The following is a 17,535-nucleotide window of genomic DNA, read 5'->3' as shown; positions in this document are numbered from 1 at the left end:
CCATATGAAATTGTCAGATTCAATCATTTTTACCAACAAAACCAACAATGGGAAGGATAATGAGAGGTGAAGCTGAAAAGGCAAACAAGAGCTAGGTCCAGAAGTTCCCATTCTCGCTGAGTGGAAATGAATCCAACTAGTATCCATGAAGACCCAGGTTCGATCCCTGGCCTTGCTCAGTGGGTTAAGGATCCGGTGTTGCTGTGAGCTGTGGTGTAGATCTGGCATTGCTGTGGCTGTAGTGTAGGCCAGTGGCTACAGCTCTGATTCAGCCCCTAGCCTGGGAACCTCCATATCCTGCCGATGCAGCCCTAAAAAAAAAGAGGTCCAAAAGTGCCTGATTTTATCTGATTACAGATACCTGCTCTCTGGGATTTTCAGAGAGATGAGTAGTGTATATGTGTGTATGTGTTAAGATAAGTGGCAAATCACCCATGATATTTTTCATGGAATTAGAACAAACAATCCAAAAATGTAAATGGAACCACAAAAGACCCAGAATTGCCAAAGCAATCTTGCGAAACAAAAAACAAGCAGGAGCCATAACTCTCCCAGACCTCAGGCAATATTACAGAGCCACAGTAGTCAAGACAGTGTGGTAAAGACCCAGACACCTACAGTCAGTTAATCTTCGACAAAGGAGGCAAGAATATAAAATAGGAAAGAGACAGTCTTCAGCAAGTGGTACTGGGAAAACTGGACAGCCATATGTAAGCCAATGTAACTGGAACACACCCTCGCACCATGCACAAAAATAAACTCAAAATGGCTTAAGACTTAAATGTAAGACAAGACACCATCAAACTCCTAGAAGAGAACATAGGCAGCACATTCTCTGATATCAACCTTAAAATGTTTTCCCAGATCAGTCTCTCAAAGCAATAGAAATAAAAGCAAAAATAAACCAGTGGAATCTAATCAAACTGACATGCTTTTGCACAGCAGAGGAAACCATAAAAAAAAAAAAAAAAGGACAGCTTGAATGGGAGAAAATAGTTTTCTTTTTCTTTTTTTTTGCTTTTAGGGCTACACTCACGTCATATGAAGGTTCCCAGACTAGGGGTCTAATCGGAGCTACAGCCGCCGGCCACAGCTACAGCAATGCCAGATCTGAGCTGTGTCTGTGACCTACACCACAGCTCACGGCAACGCTGGATCCCCAACCCACTGAGCGAGGCCAGGGATCGAACCCATAACCTCCTGGTTCCTAGTTGGATTGTTTCTGCTACACCACTACGTGAACTCCAGGAGAAAATAGTTTCAATGCAACTAATGGGTTTAATCTCTAAAATGTACAAACAACTTATACAACTTAATAGCAAAAAAGCCAACAACGCAATTGAAAAATGGGCAAAAGACCGGAATAGACATTTGTTCAAAGAAGATATACACATGGCCAACAAGCACATGAAAAAATGCTCAACATCACTGATTATTAGAGAAATGCAAATCAAAATTACTATGAGGTACCACCTCACACCAGTCAGAATGGCCATCATTAATAAGACCACAAATAACACAAGTGCTGGAGAGGGTGTGGAAAAGAGGGAACCCATCTGCACTGTTGGTGAGAATGTAAATTGGTACAACCACTATGGAAAACAGTATGAAAGTACCTTAGAAAACTATACATAAAACAGCCATATGACCCAGCAGTCCCACTCTTGGGCATATATCTGGATAAAACTTTCCTTGAAAAAGACACATGCACCCATATGTTCATGGCAGCACTATTTACAATAGCCAAGACATGGAAACAACCTAAATGTCCATTGACAGATGAATGGATTAAGATGTGGTGTATATACGCAATGGAATACTACTCAGCCATAAAAAACAAAATAATGCCATTTGCAGCAACATGGATAGAACTAGAGACTCTCATACTAAGTGAAGCAAGTCAGAGAAAGACAAATACCATATGATATCACATATTTCTGGAGTCTAATATAAGGCACAAATGAACGTTTCCACAGAAAAGAAAATCATGGACATGGAGAACAGACTTGTGGTTGCCAAGGGGAAAGGAGTGGGATGGATTGGGGTTTTGGGGTTAATAGATGCAAACTATTGCCTTTGGAAGGTATAAGCAATGAGAATCCTGCTGTATAGCACTGGGAGCTATATCTGGTCACTTATGATGGAGATGATATTATGAGAAAAAAGAATGTATATATGTATGTGTGACTGGGTCACCTTGCTATACAGTAGAAAATTGACAGAACACTGTAAACCAGCTATAATGGGAAAAAAATAAAAATTATTAGGAAAAAAAAGATATGTGCCTTTCATTGTATGAAATTTTACCTGTGAAGTGTAACATTAAATTCTGGCTAATGGTGTATGCACAATGAAGTATTTAGGTGGAAGTGTATTGATGTCTGCAGTTTACCTTGTAATGCGTTAAATAAGATGGATTGATAGATACATAGATACATGATTAAAGCAAACTGTAAAATAACAAAATGTTAATGACAGAATCTTAGTAATGGGTTGTAGGGATGCTCCCTGTAAAATTCATTCCTTTTTTTTCTTTTTGGCATGTTTAGACTTTTTAATAATAAAATGTTGGCAGTTTAATCACTATAGAAAGCGAAAGTCAGGAATGGATTTGAAGGTATGCAAGAAAGGATTATCTTCCTAATTGTTAAAACTGTTAGTGCTTTAATGATAACTTGGTGCCTCTAGAAACCATCCAATCATTGTTAAATCCCCTGCACCCAGAACAGAGAGCCTAAAGTTTTGCTTGAAGTCCCAAATGCAAATATATTGCATATATTTATTATTCTATGAGTCCTCGTGTAATGTGTTTCACTAAATAAAAACTTACAAAGATGGAGAAGCTAGAGCTCAGGGACCCCCTGGACTTACTAGCCCTACTCTAGACAAACCCAGTAACGGTGTTCCTGGAGACCTTGGTGCTCCCAGCCCCTCTGGAGCAAGAGGTGAGAGAGGTTTCCCCAGCAAACGTGATGAGCCTCATCCCCCTGGCCCCATTGGTACCATGGGTGCTCCTGAACCCAAAGGTGCTCATAGAAGTGCTGGTCCTCCTTATGCTACTGTTTTCACCATATACGCTGTTTAATCGCTAAGGTGGCTGGGAAAATAATGTTAACCAGAGCGACATTGGCTTACAGCCCTCCCAACAGAAAAGGGATAGTTAGCCTGGTGTTCCCTAGTCCCTAGGCAGGCCTGTGCCCTAACTCAGCAAGAAGTAGTTACTGGATGGTCGTTGCCCAATATCCCCTTTAAGCATAAAGGGGTAAAACACCTGGAGGGGGGAATGATAGGGATGGAGTAGACACAGGGAGTTTTAAAAGTCCCAATAGAGGACGACAGATAACGAAGGATACTTAGGGGACATTGGGAGATCCCTGTAAGTTAATAAGTTGCTCAAAAAAGCCATCAGCCCAAGGCAGGCTTGCTTCATTAGTGGATCAGTGAGGCATTGGGTGGGGGATGGGATGAGACCTGCATTCAGATTCAGACCCAGGGCAGGAGTTTGAGGACCGCCCTTCTGCTGATTGGAATACAACACCTTACTGGATACCAAGGAGAAGCTGCTGCTCCCAGAAAGGAAGAGGTGGGCTCTTCCAACCCACACTCCCCTTGGAGGATAAAACTGTAGCCCTCCTCCGGATCCTCGCCTGCCAGGTTGCATCTCTTACAAGTGTCCTCTGTCTTGCCTTAAAAAAAAATTACTGTAGTATCATATAGAGATGCTACTAATATGGTCTTGAGAAAGTCACTTATTCATTCACCTACCAATAGTTATTAAGTACTCACTGTCAGTTGCTGGGTAACTGGATAAAGAACAAACTGAGTCCCTGAAAACTGGAGATCAAAAGGTCACCGTGTTCACTCACATTTTTCCCTACTTTGGCCTAGTAAGGGAATATACTTAAATGTTAATGTCTTGGGGTACACAAAGGGCTAGAAAAGTGATGTTTGTTTTTTTTTTTTTATTTCATGAAAACTTTCTGATAATTCATTTTGAGGTAGGACTGGGCTTCTTAAACTTTGTATAAGAAGGAATGTTGTTTGTGTTTGTGAGGCTTAACTACCAATCAGTCCTACTTCTAAAATTCATATCTGTGTGTAAACTGGCAGAACATTTTTTTCCTTTTGGGTCACATAAAGCTTTAGAATACAGGTGAAATGACATTTGAGGTGAGAGGTGATTATAAGTAGTGAAATTTAAAGTTTGTTTTTTAGGAGTTTAGCAATGTTGGAACCTTAACCCACTGCACCACATGGGAACTTCCAAAGAAAGCTGTTTTTTAAGATGGCAAGACCTCACTCAGCAAGTTTAAATGCTGGTGGGAACAATCTGGTAATCTAAGAGAGAAAGTGAGCATCTAAAGATGGGGGGGTGGTTCCTGTTGCGGTTCAGTGGGTTACCAACCCAACTAGTATCCATGAGGGTGTGAGTTCAATCCTTGGCCTTGCTCAGTGGGTTACAATCCTGCATTGTCAATGAACTATGGTCTAGGTTGCAGACATGGCTTAGATCCATGTTACTGTGGCTGTGGCATAGGCTGGCATCTGCACCTCTTATTTAACCCTTAGCCTCTGAACTAGCAGATGCGGCCCTAGAAAGCAGGGGAAGAAAATATTTTTTAAATAAAATTTGCTTTTTACTGACAAAAAGTATTCTGGTCTTGAGAGAAAGGAATTCCTTAGATGCATCATCACTAAGAGAATTACTGTTAAAGAGTTCCTGCTGTGGTGCAGTGGATTAAAGATTTGGCATTGTCTCTGCAATGGCAGGGATTTAATCCTTGCCCCAGTACAGTGGGTTAAGGATCCAGTGTTGCTGCAGCAGTGGTATAGGTTGCAGCTGTGGCTTGGATTCAGTCCCCTGGCCCAGGAATTTCCATATGCTGTGGGTGTGGACAAGAAAATTACTATTAATGTATTCTTTCTTTTTAATATTCTTATTAATTTTCCTTAATGCGTTTATAATTTTTTCATGTGCTAAACTTTGACTTGGATGAAATCTTTCCTATTAGTGTAAGGAAAATTGGAATCTTCCTTACTATTCTTTCCACAAATTTGCGGATTTTACTGTGCATGGATAAGGAACAGAGTTGATGTATGTGTGAATTTTTTAGAGTGTTTTCTGACATTCTGTTATGAGTATTACTTACAGAAAAAAATCCTGTGATATATGAAATCCCTTATTTTCTCACAGATGTACTTGAAGGATACAATGGAACAATATTTGCATACGGACAGACCTCTTCTGGGAAGACACACACAATGGAGGTAACTTTTATAGTCTGTAGTTTGCAGCACACACAGTCCTTTCCTTCATTATTTGTGGTATTATTTTACCATGCTTAAACAGCTTTATTTACTCTTACTAGCTTTGTCTCATATGATACATGAGTTATATCATTGTTGGAATCTAATTAGTTCCTGAGTTTGAAAAGTGAAATTATGTAATCGAAATCATATCTAGCTTTGTTTTCACAGTGTAATTGTAAATTGTGAATGCTTTAGAATTAAATAAGAATTCTATTATCTTAAAATGGGAAATTTTGAAGTTTTAAATGTTGATGTTTTCAATTCTATTCAGAGCACTTACTTTTTTCTTCCTCCTTGGTAGTGTCCGTCGTGTTCCCCCACCCACTAGCCAAATACTTGCCATTTTTCTCTGATAAGAAAGTGTCAAAAATTATCAGAGCTGCTATTAATAATAAACGTGGACCTGCTTCTAGAAAACAACCTGTAATCTTCTGTCACTGCTACAGAGTATCTGCTTTTATCATTTATATGAGCATTCCATATAAAATAAATGACTGCTTACTTTAGTGTCATTTATGTTACTGATTTTCTTAAAGTTATAGTCAGAGAACAAGGACGCTCCTAGCACTTGGATGAATTTTACTTCAAGTAGAAGCAACAGTGCAGGTTTATATGCAAGCACCTAAAGAAAACTTTTTCCTAGAATGTGTTCATTTATAAATGTTATTGAATTTGTAACAGTTGAATTGGGCTTTTTTAGGTATTTGTAGGGTCATATTTTTTTCACCAAAAAAATGGCAACAATTAGAATTCCTATCCTCTGTTGACTGGGAATTGTAGATTTAAGGTTTTGATTTTTAGTTTGTTTGTTATAGTTTGTTTAAGAAATCTAGTTTTTTTTTCTGTTTAGGGTAAACTTCATGATCCAGAAGGCATGGGAATTATTCCAAGAATAGTGCAAGATATTTTTAATTATATTTATTCCATGGATGAAAACTTGGAATTTCATATTAAGGTAAAGTCATTGGAAAAAGATTATATTTTATTTTATACCTAGAATAATTAATTCTGTTCCAAAAAGTAACAAGTAGTTTTCTTTTAAAAATGTTTTTAAATATTTTATTTTGTTTTTTTTTAATATTTTAAAATTTTATTTTATGGATAGGTGTAGTTAAAAGATCATTAGAATTAGTAAACTCAGCTCCTTCATCTGCAGTAGTAAACATGTAAGCTAAGTCTCTCTTGCCTTAGCTTCTTTGTCTATAAGATAAAGGAGTTTGTTTTGCTACAGAGCTCAAACTAATTAGTCTAATTCATTTTAGATGGAGATAATGTAATAGAAAATGCATTTTAGTTACATAAGGAATTTAGCAGATTTAGGGCTTCCCATTAGAATATGAGCTCTGGCTGAGTTGTCCCCATATTGTAGATGGTGCTTGGCACTCAGACCCCAATAAATATTTAATGAAGAAGTGAATAAATTACTTTAAAATTTTAAGTGGTTGATCTTTTTATTCCTTTATTTCCTCTGCCCTTTAGGTTTCATATTTTGAAATTTATTTGGATAAGATAAGGGACCTATTAGATGGTAAGCTAAATTCTTACTCCGTGATTTTTTTTTTAAGGGCCGCACCTGTGGCATATGGAGGTTCCCAGACTAGGAGTCGAATGGGAACTGTAACCGCTGGCCTACACCAGAGCCACAGCAATGCCAGATCTGAGATCATTTTTAAATACTGCATGTTACCTTTTTTAGTAGTAAATGTGAGGCCATTTCTTAGTAACCTATATGACTTAACTTACAGGAAACATTTAAACATACTTCTGTTAGGAGTTCCAACTGTGACACAGTGGCTTAAGGGTCCCACTGTAGCAGCTCGGTTGCTGCAGAGGTGGGGATTTGATCCCTAGCCCTGGCACAGTGGGTTAAAGGACCCAGTGTTGCTGCTGCAGCTGCAGCTCAGATTCAATTCCTGGCTGGGAGCTTCCATATGCTATGGGTATGGCCATAAAGTGGAAAAAATAAAATAAAAATGCTTTTTTTAGAGTTTTAATTGAATGCTTTTGACACATAAAATAGGTTTTGAGTTTTTTTGTTTCTTTGCTTTTTAGGGCCGCACCCGTGGCATATGGAGATTCCCAGGCTAGGGGTCTAATTGGAGCTACAGCTGTCAGCCTACACCACAGCCACAGCAGCATGAGGTCTGAGCCACGTCTGCGACTTACACCACAGCTCACTCCAGTGTTGGATCCTTAACCCACTGAGCAGGCTAGGGATCGAACCCGCAACCTCATGGTTCCTAGTCAGTTGCGTTTCCTCTGCGCCATGGCAGGAACTCCTAGAATACCTGAAAGCATATATTTATGAGTGTTTCTTAGTAATTAGAGCATTGAACTGGAGTTAGCCTGAGTCCCAGGCTCTAGTCTTCTATCAGCTCTCAGTCAGACACAATGTCCTTGGAAACCATTGAACCACTCTGCCTTAATGTACTTATTTCTAAAATGTGGGTGGCAGAGGTTGCCCTGGACTTCTGCCACTAAAATTCTATGTTGCTGCATTGGTTTCTATTTAAATCTCCTACTATTCCTATTATTTCTGTAGGTCTGCTTTAATAGTGATATTTTCATACTTTTACAGTTTACATTTTGTAAACTTGAGAGAAACAATTGAAATAAGTATTTCACAGTGTTAGAGTTTAGAAAAATTTTGTTAATGTTTATTTATCTATTTCAGTTTCAAAGACCAATCTTTCAGTTCATGAAGATAAAAATCGAGTTCCCTATGTGAAGGTACTTATAATACAGAATGTTTAGAAAAGCTCTACAGTAACATTTTTTTAAGGATATTGACCTACTTTAAAAATTCATTTTGCAGGGGTGCACAGAGCGTTTTGTATGTAGTCCAGATGAAGTTATGGATACCATCGATGAAGGAAAATCCAACAGACACGTAGCAGTTACAAGTAGGTAGACTACTTATTAACATTATTAAGGGATTAATGCCTTAAAATAGATTTATCAAGTTGATTAATTGTAAGATTTTTCTTAGGTAAAATAATGCCTTAGAAATTATTAGTAAGAGAAAACTGTTTACAATTGTTTGTGTGATTTCATTGCAGATATGAATGAACATAGCTCTAGGAGTCACAGTATATTTCTTATTAATGTGAAACAAGAGAACACACAAACGGAACAAAAGCTGAGTGGAAAACTTTATCTGGTCGATTTAGCTGGTAGTGAAAAGGTAAATTCTTTACATTCTGATAGATATCTAAGCATTTTTATAAACTTTAGCTTAAATTTAGGCTTATGAATTATTTATCATTAAATCTTAAATATATCAAATTAGATTTGGTAGTATTTTAAGAGAAGAGCTTATGCTAATGCTTTTTTCATTGCATGAATTGAATGATTCCTTCCAAATTACTATCATTCGGGCCGAAGTCCAGTTCAGCCAATAAGTGTTATCCTTGACTTAAGATGTATACTTTTATTGAGAATGTGTTCAGCATACATCATTAAGTGTTTTAGGGAGTTCTCATTGTGGCTCAGTGGAAATGAACCTGACTAGTATCCATGAGGATACAGGTTGAATCCCTGGTCCCGCTGAGTGGGTTAAGGATCCTATGTTGGCATGAGCTGTAGTATAGGTCACAGATGCAGTTCAGATCTGGCATGGCTGTGGCTGTGGCTCCAATTCCACCCCTAGCCTGGGAATTTGCCTGTGCCACAGGTGTGGCCCTAAAAAAGCAAAAAAAAGAAAAAAATTTTATTAAGTATTCTTTTCCTATCTATCATGGGTATCTATTTTAACCATGTTGGCATTGGGTTCCCTGTGAAAGCAGGGAGCTATCCACTAGTCCTTTCTGATTTGGTGCTTCTTTCTTTCTTTTGGACAATTATGTAATTATCATAGTACTATTCTGTCTGATTCTAGTTTAATGTCAGAATCAAAATAAGTTCAGATGTATGTTGGGGCTTTTTTTTGGGCCACGCTCAAAGCATGCGGAAGTTCCTGGACCAGGAATTAAACCTGCACCACAGCAGCAACCTGAGCCACTGCAGTGACAACTCTGGATTTTTAACCTCCTGCACCACAAAAGATCTCCTTAGATGTTTTAATACTGACCTATGTGACCATTTTGCTGTTCTGCTAATTTGTTGTTTCTTCTGATTAGAATGACATACCTGCACTCCCTTCTATGAATGTCTTTACATCCTTCAAAGCCTGTCTCTAATTTTGCAAATAATGAGAGGCTATTTCTTCAGCCATCATTGCTAACATAGTATTTTGTAATTTTTAATGCACGTATTTTACAGTTATTAAATAGAAGCAAGTTTGCCTATAAGATGTATGTAAGTGTAGTCTTTTTTTAACAATTACAACATCAACATTATGTTTTAGTAATTTTTTTTGAAGTTTCCCTTTTCCAGTGTGGCAAAGGGCATTAACAAATTAATAAACTACAAATACACATGTGAATTGGCTAATTTCTAGAGTACACCTAAAAGTAAAATTTGGTTCTCTCCTTAATCCCATTTTTGTCATGCAGCTGATTATTTGACCACGTTCTCAGAAATCCTCAAGAAATAAGGATATAACAGTTAAAGTAAATGCTTGGCAAATGGAATCTTGAAGCTTTTTTTCCCTTTTCTTTTTTACTGGTTATGATGACCTGAATTTTTGAGAAAATTCAAAGAAAATCATCTTAGACTTGTAATTTTGTTTCATTCTTTTGAAATCTTACATATAGGTTAGTAAAACTGGAGCTGAAGGTGCTGTGCTGGATGAAGCTAAGAATATCAACAAGTCCCTTTCTGCTCTCGGCAATGTCATTTCTGCTCTGGCTGAGGGTAGTGTGAGTATGCTTGTTTTCTATTTCCTTGTCGTTATCTAATGGGGAATGACAGATTGGTACATACAGACACATGGACCTGTGAGTGAGAGATTCACCGAATCAGCATGTATGAACGAGTTGTCTTTTAGGGAATTATTTTATAGTATGTATATCCTAGTTCCCTTCTTAATATTAAACGTTTAAAATAAATCACTTGATAACTTATTTTAAAGTAGCATATTTCTACAACAAATTTAACTACATAGAAACCCATTGGTCTTCTTGTTTTTTTTGTATGTAGACCTATGTTCCATATCGAGATAGTAAAATGACAAGAATCCTTCAAGATTCGTTAGGTGGAAACTGTAGAACCACTATTGTAATTTGCTGCTCTCCATCATCATACAATGAATCTGAAACGAAATCTACACTCCTGTTTGGTCAGAGGTTTGTTGTTAAGAAAACATACAGTCTAAATGTAGATAGGCCTTTTGTTTATTAAATCTAGGAAAGTTTCGAGTAGACATTCAATCAGTGCATACTATTAGTGTGCTAAACAACTTTTTGAGAGACAAGGTACATTTTTTTTTAAGCTACTTGGGTTTGAATTAAGTTTTAGTACCCATAAAAGCCAGATTTTAACTGGGGTCAAATTTTTGTGTACATTAAAAAAATAAACATTTGAATCAGATAATAAAGTATAGCCTGGCATGTATAATTCTGTGTTAAGCCTGTTGACATGTGTGACCTGTGCAGATGATGAGATAAGCATATGTGAGATGGTTAGCATAGGAAAATTAATAATGATGACCGTGTATTTGACTATAAGTGATAATTGCTTTTCCTAATTCAGCCTTACAAATGGATTGGGAAAATATGGGCCCATATTTTCTCATCTTCATCAGGTTGTTGTTGTTTTTGGTTTTTTTTTTAAGCTCTTCATAGATATTGGGACCGACGAAATTTATTTGGGTTGTAAATAAGCACCATACTAATCATAGCTTTTAGTATTTAGTCAAAGAGATAACTGGGTGAGAATAAGTTAAATTAGCTATATATACGTATATTACAAAGATATGGCTATCATAATTAATGTCAGTCACGTTCTTTTTTACCCCCAACTACTTCTCTTAGGGCCAAAACAATTAAGAACACAGTTTGTGTCAATGTAGAGTTAACTGCAGAACAGTGGAAAAAGAAGTATGAAAGAGAAAAAGAAAAAAATAAGACCTTGCGGAACACCATTCAGTGGCTTGAAAATGAACTCAACCGATGGCGTAATGGTAATAACCTGTGGATTTGTCATTCTGAGTTTGTTGAATACAGATTTAGAGCTCTTTTATAAATTTGAGACTCTAATAAAAACAATAACAAAGCATATCTATTTTCATATCCTTTTAAAAAAAAGGAATTGGGGATCATCAAATAAAAATGAATAAAATCTTTTTTTAACTCAGTGAACTTTATTACATTTATAGTTGTACAACGATCATCACAACCCAGTTTTATATCATTTCTATCCCAAACCTCCAGCCCATCACCCCCATCCCACACCAAGTCTCTTTTGGAGGTTTTCAAAGTTGGTGAGTCAGTATCTGTTGTGCAAAGAAGTTCATTGTATCCTTTTTTTTTAGATTCTACATATAAGTGATAGCATGTGACATTAACGTCTCACTGTCTACTTCACTTAGCATGATAATTTTTAGGTACAACAAAAAAGCATATCTTTTATATTAAATTCTAATTCTACCTAAAATAATAAATAGAGATGCAAAAGGCAAACTAAGTAGCTATAGAAGTCTTCAAGATGGCAAGGTGCTTAGCTTAGGGTGGAAACAGTTAAAATCACAAGATTTGATGAGTGGCTTTAGAAGATAGGAAAGAGTCAAAGATAATTCCAACTTTTCAGATCTCAAGGACTAAGCAGGTGAAGTTGGTAAGAGCTGCTGAAATTGAGTAAAATTCAAATTAGTTTTAGGCAGGTGGGTTTTATGAACCCACCATTCTGTTGTCTTATTTTAGGAGAGACAGTGCCTATTGATGAACAGTTTGACAAAGAGAAAGCCAACTTGGAAGCATTTGTGGTGGATAAGGATATTACTATTAGCAATGATAAGCCAGCAGCCACTATTGGAGTTACTGGAAATTTTACTGATGCTGAAAGAAGAAAGTGTGAAGAAGAAATTGCTAAATTGTACAAACAGCTTGATGACAAGGTAGGTATTAATTTATGTTCTATTTTGTTTAGAACATTATTGAAACAGGTCTTTTTCTGATTTCAGTGTTATAGGTCCTTGTGACATATACATCCTTTTTTTTGTTCTTGTTTTTTAGGGCCACACTCTAGCATATGGAAGTTCCCAGGATCAGGGCTACAGCTGCTGGCCTGTACCATAGCCACAGCAACACCAGATCTGAGCCGTGTCTGCAACCTACACCACAGCTCAGGGCAGCACCAGATCCTCAACCCACTGAGTGAGGCCAGGGATCGAACCCACAACCTCATGGTTCCTAGTTGGATTCGTTTCTGCTGTGCCACAATGGGAACTCCACAACTTCTGTTTCTATGTAGAAACTGTGTAGGAGGTGTATCTTTTTTCCCCTTCGAGCTAAAAAAAACCCTCAGAAGGAAATTTGGCATTGGCTCTTTGGAGAGCCTTAATGAAATGATCTCTTAGAATCAGGAATCACTGGGCTCTAATAATAAAAATGATGCCGGAGATAAAAGGGAATAGGGTAGAGTGGAAATAATTTCTTTTTCTTTTGCTTTGACTGTATCAGTAGTGTGAAAAATAATTGTGAACCAAATAGGATGGGAAAAACACCAGTAAAGAGACTAGAAGAAAATAGTTCTGGTTTTGTTTTTATGTTGTTGGGTGATATTTTTATTTTATTTTATTTTATTTTATTTTATTTTATTTTATTTTATTTTATTTTATTTTTACTTTTTAGGACTGCACCCACAGCATATGGAAGTTCCCAGGCTGGGGGTCGAATCAGAGCTGCAGTTGACGGCCTACACCACAGCCACAGCAACACCAGATCCCCAACCCACTAAGCAAGGCCAGAGATGGAGCCCACATCCTCATAGGTACTGGTTGGATTCATTTCCACTGAGCCATGATGGGAACTCACTATAATGTATTTTAAACAGAGGTGGTAGGTAGCTTTGAAGTGGCTACATGGCTTTATTTTTAATGTTTAATAGCTGTAAACATATTTATTATTTTTTAAGATTTAAAGTATTTAGTGAGTAGCTTTCATAAGCATAAGCTTTTTTCTTATTGCATAAATGTTCCAATTATTGATAACTGAAAGAAATTCTTTTTTTTTTTTTTGTCTTTTTAGGGCCGCACGTGTGGCATATGGAGGTTTCCAGGCTAGGGGTCACATCGGAGCTGTTGCTGCTGGCCTACACCACAGCCATAGCAATGCCAGATCCAAGCCTCGTCCGTGACCTTGAACCACAGTTCAAGGCAACGCCGGATCCTTAACCCACTAAGTGAGGCCAGGGATCGAACCTGCAACCTCATGGTTCCTAGTCAGATTCATTTCCGCTGCACCACAACGGGAACTCCTGAAAGAAATCCTGTCTGTTCTAACATCTTCCTAAGATAAGAGATTGGAATAAGCTATGTTGATTTGGAGAAAGAAAACTTTTAAATATTTTTTGGGAGTAATAGTAATCTTGAAATTTGTGTTAGGAAGCAATGGATCCAAAGAATGGGTTGTGAGCTACTTTGTTAACTTATTACTAAAAATTCTAGGATGAAGAAATTAATCAACAGAGTCAATTGGTAGAGAAACTGAAGACCCAAATGTTGGATCAGGAGGAGGTAATTGAATACCTTTCATACTGCTTCCAGAAAAGTTTTATAGCTTTTATAGCTTGTCATCATCAGTTAAGCATAAAAGGTGAAGTAATCTACAGAGCTCAGAATATACTAGAATATATTTTAAATGTTTTGAATATGGCCATGCTTCACTGTGGGTGTCCTGTGAGATAGATACATCATGCAGGCCAAAACAAAGATTGATTTTCACTTAAGATTTTTTGGGGTTTTGGGTTTTGTTTTAGGTTTGAGTTCTGTCTAACTAGAGGGGTGGGGATAATTTTTTTTAGTATTGTTTAATATACATCTACTGGGCTTTTTAACTCTGTCTTCTGTTCTTGAAGTGCTATTTTGTCTTATTCTCCATAAAATGTTTCTGAGTTTTTTTGGAAAGACACTGAGCTGTTGTGACCTTAGTGTCCCCCACCCTTTATGAAAACCATGTCCATATGGAAATGAGGGAAGGAATATAAAAGACACTGAAATACAGATACATGTTCAGGAATTATTAAAGGAAATACTGATTTCTGAGTCACATTGGCTTTGTTTATAATTTCGTAATTTATAAGTTGGGGTATGACTTTTATCATGGAAATGAGAATGTCATTAAATAAGACCATTTTTTACTCCACCATTTCTACCTTCATCTAACCTGTCATTTTTCATCTTAGTTCTCTTAAGTTCCTTCTCTAGTTTGTCTTTTTTTTTTTTTTTCTTTTTTGGCCGCCTTTTGGCATGTAGAATTCCCAGGCAGGGATCACATCAGAGCCATAGCTGTGACCTAAGCGACAGCTGAAACAATGCTGGATCCTTAACACACTGTGCAGGCTGGGGGTCAAACCTGTGCCCCTCAGGCTCCCAAGACGTTGCTGATCCCATTACACCACAGTGGCAACTCCTGGTTTGTCACCTTTGACCCTCACTTTATCTCACTTGACGCAATGAGGGATAATTGAAGAGCAGTCCTTTGTTATACTTAATTTCAACTCTAGCATTTTTTCTCAAAGGGGCACTAGTAACAGTTGTGTAATTCTTGTTTTGTATTGTTCTGTCCTGTGCATTACAGGACACTTAGCATCCCTGGCTCCCACTTCTAAGTACCATTAGCATTCTGCCCCATTAGAAATAGTCCTGCGCATTTCCATGTGCCCCAGCTTAAAAGCCACTGGCCCTGGACAATTGCGGTATCCTCCTAACTAGTCTCTTGGCTTCTTTCAGTTCAAATTTTATTTGCTGATAACATGTATTCCTAAGGCATAGGTCAGATGCCACCCTCTGTTGCCAAAGAAAATCTAAACTTTTAAGCATATCTTCTAAACAGCTGCTGATTTCTTTTTCTGTGTACACTATTAGGAGCCTAGCATGCCTTTTTCTTGCTGTTACATTAGTTTGAACATGACAAAAATCTTCCTATCCTAACCACCTTCTCTATGAATACCTGTTCAGAAATACTCCCCTTTTCCTCTTCTACCAAACACTTGGTTGTGTCCTATTTCCTGTATGGCTTGTATTGCACTTATTTATGTACCTGTCTTTATTCTACTAGATTCTTCAAAGGCAAAGTCTTTGATTTCCTTTCCATCTCCCCCAGTGTCTAGCACAGAGCGCACGTAGTAGTTATTCCGTAAATCGGTTGAATGAATAAAAGTTACCATGCATAATAAACATCCACATTTCATTCCTATTGTGGGTAGCAAATGGTTAGGCAAATAGTTTGTTTTTGTTTTTTTTAATTTTTAAAAACCTGTATACTCAATGTACTTTGGGTCAAATTCGGTATTTTTATGTATCTCTCTGTGTAGCTTCTGGCATCTACCAGAAGGGATCAAGATAATATGCAGGCTGAGCTGAATCGCCTTCAGGCAGAAAACGATGCCTCTAAAGAAGAAGTAAAAGAAGTTTTACAAGCCTTAGAAGAACTTGCTGTCAATTATGATCAGAAGTCTCAGGAAGTTGAAGACAAAACTAAGGAATATGAGTTACTTAGTGATGAACTGAATCAGAAATCGGTAGGAAATAGTTTTCTTTCTTAATACTTTAGTATAGGTTTGGTTTTTTTGGTTTGTTTTGTTTTTATTTATTTATTTATTTTGTCCTTTTTTTTGTCTTTTTGTTGTTGTTGTTGTTGTTGTTGTTGCTATTTCTTGGGCCGCTCCCGCGGCATATGGAGGTTCCCAGGCTAGGGGTTGAATCGAAGCTGTAGCCACCGGCCTACGCCAGAGCCACAGCAACGTGGGATCCGAGCCGCGTCTGCGACCTACACCACAGCTCACGGCAACTCCGGATCCTTAACCCACTGAGCAAGGGCAGGGACCGAACCCGCAACCTCATGGTTCCTAGTCGGATTCATTAACCACTGCGCCACGACGGGAACTCCTGTTTTGTTTTTAGTACACATGTTCTGAATTTGAAAAGTTACCTAAGAACTTATTTCTGTATAAACTCAAGACTGATAATATCAATTCTAGAGGAACTCAAGTGTCCACTTTACTTCCTCCCATATATGAAGGCTTCAAGGTGAAGGAGGAGGAGGGTTATCTTTTTCGTTTCTAAAGGTCTATTATTATGTAATTAAAATGCTATTTTTAAACATATTTGCTGTTCTGATTATTCTACTGTTAAAGGAGAAAAGTAAAACTACAAATTAATAAATGTGCACATAAAAATAAAATAGGATATGTAACTTCATATAACGTAAAATTTTGTTCACTTGGCATTTCCACCACCTGAAACAGTGCCTACTACATGGGATCTTCTTATCATTCTCCAGTGGAGAATCGCTGTCTTAACAGGAGTTACTGTCCTTCAAGGCGATGCCAGAAATAGGATGTTATTGTGATTGCTATTGCAGTATTTTGAGCATCACTGTGGATGAGCTCTTTTTCTTAAAGTTTTCTTGTGGTTAATGCTAGCTTCTTGTTTAAAAATCACATTTAGAGTTGGACACAGGATCAATACTTACTACCGATGCTTACCACTTACCTCACTGTCCCTGTTCAGCTATCTAAAAGAAAGCAGTCAACACTGTGAAATAGTTTTTTTAGGGGGTGGGGGGGAGGCCATGCCTGTGGCATGTGGAAATTCCTAGGCCAGGGATCGAACATGCACCACAGCGACCCAAGTCACAGCAGGGACAACGTCAGATCCTTAACCTGCTGCACCACAAAAGAATTCCTGAAAAGGCATTTTTAAAAGGCTTCCTTCCCCTGGAGAAGTTCCTTTTCCCTTATAATTTCCAAAGTTACACTTAGCTTGAAGTTAACAATTTAATACCATGGAGGTCAAGACACTTTATAACTCTTACTGAGTTGTATTATTAGCAAATCTAATTACTTTTTGGAGGAACAATAGGAGCTTCTTATAACTCTGTGAACTATAGGTTGGTCCTTGGTCACTGATTTCACTCTCTAAAAGGGAGTTGTGTTTGTGTCCCAGCTGTGAAGCAGAAATTTAATAGCATTGTATGGTAAGGAGTTAGAATTCCCTAGAGTGTTCTGCATCTCTTTTTATGCTTACAATATTGCTGTTTAGTTGTCAGAGAATATGTCTGGGACTTTAGACATGGTATTTTATTATAGATCAAACTGGATGAACACAAACACATACTCTACTGA

General features: G+C 37.5%; 1 protein-coding gene across 2 annotated transcripts in view; it reads left to right on the top strand.

Annotated features, from left to right (window-relative positions):
- KIF5B (kinesin family member 5B) overlaps positions 1-17,535 on the top strand; it is a 55,716-nt gene that overhangs the window by 15,331 nt on the left and 22,850 nt on the right. For both annotated transcript variants that reach the window (XR_007131154.1, XM_047754589.1), the window contains exons 3-14: positions 5,195-5,268; positions 6,161-6,265; positions 6,790-6,838; positions 7,985-8,040; positions 8,126-8,213; positions 8,370-8,494; positions 10,005-10,109; positions 10,390-10,535; positions 11,223-11,371; positions 12,111-12,304; positions 13,856-13,924; positions 15,724-15,930. Coding sequence is in view for 1 of the 2 variants with exons in the window: in XM_047754589.1 (XP_047610545.1) it covers positions 5,195-5,268; positions 6,161-6,265; positions 6,790-6,838; positions 7,985-8,040; positions 8,126-8,213; positions 8,370-8,494; positions 10,005-10,109; positions 10,390-10,535; positions 11,223-11,371; positions 12,111-12,304; positions 13,856-13,924; positions 15,724-15,930 (1,367 nt within the window). In the remaining variant the exon portion in view is untranslated. The remainder of the gene's footprint in view (positions 1-5,194; positions 5,269-6,160; positions 6,266-6,789; positions 6,839-7,984; positions 8,041-8,125; positions 8,214-8,369; positions 8,495-10,004; positions 10,110-10,389; positions 10,536-11,222; positions 11,372-12,110; positions 12,305-13,855; positions 13,925-15,723; positions 15,931-17,535) is intronic.

This window comes from Phacochoerus africanus, chromosome 12 (genome assembly GCF_016906955.1).
Source record: "Phacochoerus africanus isolate WHEZ1 chromosome 12, ROS_Pafr_v1, whole genome shotgun sequence".
NCBI classification, from domain to species: Eukaryota; Metazoa; Chordata; class Mammalia; order Artiodactyla; family Suidae; genus Phacochoerus; species Phacochoerus africanus.
This window is presented reverse-complemented; position numbering and strand designations above follow the sequence as displayed.